The 7,898-nt window shown below is 35.0% G+C and overlaps 2 protein-coding genes across 5 annotated transcripts in view; one reads left to right on the top strand and one right to left on the bottom strand.

Annotated features, from left to right (window-relative positions):
* Positions 1 to 1,726: 1,726 nt before the first annotated feature.
* Positions 1,727 to 7,898, bottom strand: part of LOC119080060 (delta-sarcoglycan) — a 27,112-nt gene continuing 20,940 nt past the window's right edge. For 3 of the 4 annotated variants that reach the window (XM_037188274.1, XM_037188275.1, XM_037188273.1), the window contains 6 exons: positions 5,389 to 5,620; positions 4,711 to 4,759; positions 2,997 to 3,068; positions 2,662 to 2,923; positions 2,473 to 2,596; positions 2,147 to 2,335 (listed from right to left, as the gene is read on the bottom strand). In XM_037188274.1, the coding sequence (XP_037044169.1) occupies positions 2,147 to 2,335; positions 2,473 to 2,596; positions 2,662 to 2,923; positions 2,997 to 3,068; positions 4,711 to 4,759; positions 5,389 to 5,620 (928 nt within the window). Of the gene's footprint in view, positions 2,336 to 2,472; positions 2,597 to 2,661; positions 2,924 to 2,996; positions 3,069 to 4,710; positions 4,760 to 5,388; positions 5,621 to 7,898 lie in introns of all 4 variants that reach the window. The other variant, XM_037188272.1, reaches the window with a different exon arrangement.
* On the top strand, positions 6,339 to 7,144 carry LOC119080106 (protein BUD31 homolog). Its single transcript, XM_037188336.1, has one exon. The coding sequence runs from the start codon at positions 6,500 to 6,502 to the stop codon at positions 6,932 to 6,934; it is 435 nt and encodes a 144-aa protein (XP_037044231.1). The 5' UTR covers positions 6,339 to 6,499; the 3' UTR covers positions 6,935 to 7,144.

The raw sequence follows: 7,898 nt of genomic DNA, 5'->3' as shown, positions 1-7,898 counted from the left end.
TTGTCCCTTAATTTTATTTTTTTATGAGTTTAATTGCTAGAGAGAGTATTGTTGATGCTCATTAAATATTGTCTGGTCAAATTGAAGTTAACCTGAAATTTTTAGAGAAACTTTTCAGAGGAACCTGATTCTGACGCGACCCGAAACTGTATTTACCTGAAGCACAGCGTTGCTTCTAGCCTTGCATTTCTTTCGTAAAGACATGATTTCATGATTTCTTGGTATGGGAATGAAAACACAGGCAATTATTCACACATGTTTGCAAATTTGGAGGCTTTTGACCCTTTTTAGTAAGTATTATTAACTTTCACTTGCTCCCATTTTGTCCCGAAACTCTTGGCTTTCAATTCCTTATTTCTGTTCACGGTGCATATTTACGCCGCAGGGCAGGAAGGACGCTTTTCATTACATTTTTATGAGAGCTTTATCGTTTGAGCTTCATATTATGTTGTGTTTTAATGTTTGGTTAGAATTTTATGAGATTCTATCATAGACAAATATCGTCGCACCATTATAGGAGACAGAGATACTCACAAAGTGTAGTATAAAGTTTGGAAAACTTTTGACAATGTTTGTGTGACGAATGGACGTCAAAAATTCTATGAACACGCTTGACATTATTGGTTCATGAGCCCAAATGTAATGGCAAGGAAACTATAAGATTAACAGCACTTAATTTTGGGAGTTTTCTTGATTTTCTTCGAGAAAAATATCGTGGATTTTCTTCAATTCAAATGGAATTCAAATCTTTGAATTGAAGAAAATCCACGATATTTTTCTCGAAGAAAATCAAGAAAACTCCCAAAATAAAGTGCTGTTAATCTTATAATTTCCTTGCCATTACATTTGGGCTCATGAACCAATAATGTCAAGCGTGTTCATAGAATTTTTGACGTCCATTCGAAGAATTCGGGAGACTAAAGAAAATTGCAGATTTCTCAAATTCGTCGATCTTGTCGAATTTTATTGATTTCTAGAAATTTCAAAAAATTCAAGAAAATTCAACTAACTAATGTCAAATGTCAACCCTGAAGATTAAAGACTGTCCGATAATTAGATTTTTATGTTTTTTGGCTAATATCAACGCACTTCAAGCAAAAGTGGTACTCTAAATAGGGTACTGAAACTTGGCAGTGCTACAAAATTTTACACTGTAAAAAGAGTGGGGATAAAATTTCATACTAAATAGCACTCTATTTGGCAGCTGTCATTTATAGCACTTTTGCTTGGAGTGCGTTGCTAATATTAATTTTAAAGGAAAAACGAACGTTTTCTTCGATTGTTATTACTTTTATTCTCTCGTTCCTGTCAGTATTTTATAGTTTGTTACATAATTTACATTGTTGTTGTATGGTAGAAAATTTTTTATTATAAAAAGCGCAATCAAAGGTAAATATTTATGTGGCAAAAGTATCTAGTCTATGAAATTATATTGTTGTAATTGCTGGAAAAGAAAACAGAAAAAATTGATAATTTAAACAGTTGACTTGCTTTCGGTTCCTGATACAGCAAACTAAAATGAAAAGATTGTAATGCTGTCCTTTAGTTTGGTTATTATGTTATTTCGTCAAGTATTAATCAAACTTAAACTTTCAATAAATGTAATTCAAACCACATTAGCAACGTTTTGCTTTCTAACAATTATCTAACAATTTAAATTTCTCTTTTTCTTTTTTCATTTTTTGAACAATATATAGTCAAGCTCTATGTTCTTTACATAATAATATTTTAGTTTACTCATTTTTCATCATTTTTAATTTTCTTTTTTGTTATGCTAATAATCAACTAACTTCCAATTTGCATGGCTTTTTATATAACATTCTCTTCGTCTATCAATGAAACAAAAAAAAAAGTTCACGTAAAACGCCTGGATCTCAATAATTTACAGGACACGGAACTGATATGATGGGGGGGGTTTCACAAAAATGATTAATTTATTTACACACATCGAATGTTATATCATAATGTTACTGTATGTTCACGTTCACTACCGTCACCCCCGAGTGAGACAGCCTCGGATTGCTCGATTAACTCTCACTCGGATTGACACTACTGTACAAGTATATGACTAAGGCTTGATAAATTGCTGATTACTTTGTCGACACTTTTAACACTCATTTTCGACACAGAAACTTTATCAGTAGAATCATCTGCACACTGTCGATTCGTCACCGGCGCAAATACTATGAGACAAAGCCAGAAACAATTTGCCATTTCCACAAACGCATAATTGATAAATTTTGTGATTATGATCGTGTGATGACGATACGCCTGGAGTGGGTGGTTGTGCGGTTTTCAAATTTGGTAGGAAAATGCTGGATGAATCTAATCGAATCTAATGGGGAAGATAAAATTGGAATTGGTTTTTGTACGATTGAACTAACAATTTAATTGCTTCAATAATTAAATCTATGCATAGGACACAGCTGGATCAAGAGGAACAGCAGATTTTTCATATTTTAATTCACTTACATTTCCAGCTTCCGAGTGTAGTCGGATGTCATTAAGGCAACTAGCGTCTATGCTTCCCGCTCCCGATTTTATAAATATGTCCTGACCAGCACTAATATGCAGCGATCGTGTTGGTGAATCGAATCTGCAATGAATGAGCAAATAAACATTTGTCAGTTAATTGATTCGAGCCACACCCGAAAGTCCTACTTTAATTCTCGACCAGGCTCCGCTCTAATAACAGACGTCTGTACGGATTCCCGAAACACAGCTCCGCCGTCTCCATCGATCCGTAACGAATTAGCTCCAATCATTACTTCGTTTTTGTCGGCCGAAAATAGAACCGCACCATGTGTGTCCTTTATTTTCAAACTATGGGCAAGCACCTCCATTTTATCGTGACCGAGGAATAGATTATTTTCAATGTTTCCTTCCCAATCGCGGGTGTTGATTGAAAAATTTCTTGACGATTCTAATGGAATTGAACAATTTTGATCGTTCATTTAGCATGTTTGAGATTACTTTTTTGTTGTCCGCAAAATTACCTAATGAAATCGCTTGGCCATAACGAGATTTAATTGTGGAAGCTCTTAGTATGTCCAGCACTAGTGTTTGACCTGGAATTCGTATAATGACATCATGAAAATTTCATTAATACGCCCTCAAAAAAGAAAAAAAAAATTTGTGGTTTGGAATGAAATGACCATTTAATTCATTGTTTGCCACATTAAAACCGAATACAAAATGCTCTAGCAAAATGTAATCTCTCAAATCGCTTCATGCTTCGATTTGTCTTATTGTTCTCTGTTTGACACTTGATTAACGTACAAGACATCTATCATCAATGCCATGAAGTACTACAAGTGTCTTGAGAAGCTACATCACTTCTACCATTTAATTATTTTCACTGAGAACGAGTTCTCAAGAAGAATTATAAATCTAACAATATGTCGATGGGCTATATGCACTAAAAAATTTGTTGGCAAAAAGGTTTTTAAAAAAATTGTGGGCTAGCAGCATGGACATTTTCAGAGAATGTGGGCATCGAGGTTTTTAGTGCTTCCGTTTTTTCATTTTTCCGTAATAACACCAGTGACAACGCCTTATTTTAAAAGAATAATTACAGAGATGCGGAGCAAATAAATAAAAATATGACAAAAAAAACGACATTCGGGTTCAGGCTATTCCTACATTGGGATTTTTTCGGCCAGGCACTAAAATAATTGTGGCACAATGGGCCCTTTAGCGGCCTAAGTATGTTTACTTAAGCAATTAAGAGGCACCGGCACTTAGCTAAAATTGTAGCCTACATTTGCGTGTTTCGTATTTCATTTTTGTTAATATCTTTTCATCAGAATCTTTTTTGAAAAATGTACGACCGCAATTCCGACCACGAATCTGTTAGCTTTAAATAAAAATTAGTTTTGGTTGTTGTCGTTTGATCAGCTCTGAGAAAAGTGAGCAGTTTAATGAAATTTTCATGAACTGCTCATTGTTCTCAGAGCTGGTCAAATTGTTACAACCAAATCTATTTTCTGTTGAAAGCTAACACATTCGTGGTCAGAATTGCGGTCGTACATTTTTGAAAAAGGATTCTGATGGAAAGATATCATCAAAAGTAAACTAAAATCCTGTATTTAAAAATCGCCCTAATGTATGCTTTTCGGCAAAGTACCGGTGCCTCTTAAGAAACGCCCGGATTAATAATAAATCTCTACTTTAAGTTGTCCATCGAGAAGGGAAGACTGCTGAAAATTTTCATAAGAAGCCAAAAGCTTCTTTAAACTTTGAAGCAAAATCATAATTTGGTGCCTTTGCATGAAATAGTTGATTACGTCCTAGTTTAATTGTTTGGAACTTTTTGTTTTGCCAAGTGTTGCTTTTGCAGGTCACACCCAAGGCCCGGTATGCAATCACACTTGGCAATACAAAAAGTTCGAAGCAATTATGTAATTTCATTCACTATGCCCCCTGGAAAGTAGTGTCAACGCTATTGTCAATGAACTAATGACTCATTTCCCGTAGACTTAGTAGTTGTTTTCGTATCTGTTGTGGACGGTAGATCTTCAGCACTTTCGCTTGTCGCCATTACTTTGTTCGGGCTTCAACTCACAAAATTACCTAAAATTTACCGTCCACAATGTTACAATCTAGGAACCACGTCAAGTAGATATGTAACTGCAATATATTGTGTGCGTTACGCTACGAGCTTTTATATGAAGGCTTTAAATCAGTTACTAAAATTCGTAATAAACTTACCTATAACTTGAAGTCCACCAGCAACAACTTTAAGTTGTCCCATACCTTCCTGAAAGATTAACAGATTTAATTGTGACGTAGTGCGTGTTTTAGATACAAAAAAATATCGAACTGGTTCGGAGGTACACTTTAATCAGAAATTAAAAGATAAATAAGAAAAATTTTGCATCAACGCCAAGGTAGCCTGAAAACCTGCCAAGTTAGGTCAGGTTATTATTTTTCAGATCGAAACAGGTCAATTCAGTTAATTTTAAAATTAAACCAATCAGGCTCAAGTCAAGTCGAAGCCTGACCTGATTCCTCAATTTTCCGAGAAAATATTTTGCTTATTTCACCTTTTGAACGGAACTTATTTTACGTTTCTGTATTTTATCGAAATTTATACATGAACAACTCGAGTGAAAAGTATGCAACCGAAACGAATACAGTAACGCTTCAAACTCCGGGTGTAATTTGTCATTTGAAAAAAATATGAGGAGCGACTTGAATAACCAACAAAATTAAAAATTATTTGTAGTTGAGGGAAGACTTAAAAGATAACTCAAGTATCATAAACTGGCCGGAGTTTGAGTGATTTCCCAATTTTGTGCATATATTAATAACAGGATTTCCCTCATTTGACTTATAATGACCGTCAACAAAAAACTGGTATAAATATCTTAAAATTCTATGACTCACCGATGAAAATTCCATCACTTTCAATATCCATAAGGTTAACGCTAAATTTACTATAATTAGTACCATTAATCCTAAAATGAGTATAAAAAGGCATTTCTTTCGCCATCCATACAGCCCTATATGATACCCGGTGCTGCTGGTAGTGTTGTGTTGATTTATATTATTCGCTGCTGAACTCATGGTTGGTTGGTATTTTGATTTGTTTGTTGTTTCATCATCAGGTAGCAAATCGCTAGGGGTAGGAAAAAATGCAGCGTTAGTCGTTATAAGTATGTTCGGGTAAAGTGTAGATATAATGGAAAAATTTTGAATAAACGGAGTCATCTGTTATCGAAAGCGGTGACAAATATGAACAATGAAACGCGAGGTAAACAATAGAAGTAACAGACTTAATGATTATATGACGATATACTTTCCGTTTCTGAAAGGTCGAAAGAAGATAGTGAGTCTTGGTGTTGGAAGAATCAGGGGTACCGCGGCTTGCTTGCTATTTTTTACCAAAACATCCTATTGTTATTTCTACCGACGCGACATAAAAAACGTTATAACCGACAAACCTTTATCGATTATAACTAAAAACGATTGAAAAGCATAATTGAAATATTTTCCGATTTTTTCACTGTACCGGCCAAAATCTATTAGTCGTTTTTAGGTACAAAGTCAATTTGAAAAAAAGGTAAATACATCAACAGTTGTTTCTTGCTTTGTTTTTTTTTTGTTTCAATTGGTTTTGCACAGTGATTGAACTAATAGGTTTATTGCAGGACATTGAAAATTATGCTTCAATGCAATACTGTGATGAGCTTCTCTTTACTAATTACTTTCCATGCATCTACCTCTCTCTAATCCTGTTTCCTATTTGTGCACACATACAATATCGCTGAGAGTGGGGGGAATATGGACACTTGTTATTTTGCAAATGAGTTTTAAAATATTTTTCAAATTCATTTACGTTCAGACCGCCGAGGAGAAAAGTTCAAATCAAAAGACTCGTCAATATAAATATTGTGAAAAACCGTGCATCTAAAAGCGTTAAAACTATCGAAACCGACATCAGTGACAAATTGAAACACTTCTTTCGGAACAACCAGTGCAAAATCAATAAATAAAAATGCCAAAAGTTCGCAGAAGTCGCAAATCTCCACCGGACGGATGGGACCTGATCGAACCAACACTGGAGGAATTGGAACAAAAAATGAGAGAAGCCGAAACCGATTCTCACGATGGCAAACGGATCAGCGAATCACTGTGGCCAATATTCAAAATTCATCATCAAAGGTCGCGCTACATTTACGATCTGTACTTTCGCCGGAAGGCAATCAGTCGCGAACTGTATGATTATTGTGTACGCGAACGAATAGCCGATGCTAATTTAATAGCAAAATGGAAAAAGTCTGGCTATGAGAAGCTGTGTTGTTTGCGTTGCATACAGACGAGAGACACGAACTTCGGAACGAATTGCATTTGCCGCGTACCTAAATCTAAACTGGACGAAGGCAGAGTGGTCGAATGCGTGCATTGTGGATGCCGTGGGTGCTCCGGGTAGGCAGTGGTTGTGATATGAAAAGATATTTTTTGAAGACTCAGTTTCTTTGTATTGGTTGGATAAAGAGAGAACGAAGACTGTAAACTCAAATTCGGTCGACTTTAATCTAATTTTTGAATCAATAAGAACATTGTTTTCCTCTACAGATAATGTATAGTTTCGTATAACGATAAGATTTTGTTAATAAATTGATTGATTGTAGAAATAACATTTTTTTCCTGAAACAGTGAACTCTAAAATATTGGAAAAGTTGATCGTCAGAGTGTCTTTTAACTCTGTTAAAATCGATCAATACTGCATATTATCAAGACAGTACCGGACTGGCTCAAAAAATCCCGTCGGGCGTTGCAACGCGTTGTATTATTTTTCAAAAGGCCATCCGTTGACCTTTATCCATACAAAAATCAAAAGACTCTTCGAGAATCGCCCGAACGCCCATAAGGCCAGTACGGCACTGTATCAAGAGCAAAGCCTGACAATCTTAAATCATTCTCTTTGTAAGGACCCATCAATTTGAAGCAGATTACATTCTAGGTAAGAGTGCCAAACGCATAACCTTGTTTCTATATCACTTTTCAAGAGAGAAAGTGAATGAAATAACACTTGACCTTTGAAATACAGCCAAACTTAAAATCAATCGAATCCACTAAGTTTCAGTAAATCAATCCAATTGCATCAACATCACATTCTGGGTAGGGCTAAAAGTTTTGTGGCATAATCGTTTTAAAAGTGCACTATATAATCAGAGTCGTTTATCCAAATGGTAAGTGTAAATAGGATTTCAAACTATACTTATTTGTCCGCTGCACTTAAATGTTCGTTCAGCATATTTTCGAATTTCTAACTTTTAATGCATTTCGCGTTTACATTTTTGGTTTGTTTTGAGTTTTATTTTTATTCATTCAAATTTTATAATAGAAATTAGTGTCCCATTTAATTTACAGCTGGACAATTTTTGACCAAA

The sequence above is a fragment of the Bradysia coprophila genome, unplaced genomic scaffold, assembly GCF_014529535.1.
Source record: "Bradysia coprophila strain Holo2 unplaced genomic scaffold, BU_Bcop_v1 contig_350, whole genome shotgun sequence".
Classification (NCBI taxonomy): domain Eukaryota; kingdom Metazoa; phylum Arthropoda; class Insecta; order Diptera; family Sciaridae; genus Bradysia; species Bradysia coprophila.
Note: the sequence above shows the minus strand (reverse complement) of the source record. Positions and strands in the feature narration are given on the sequence as shown.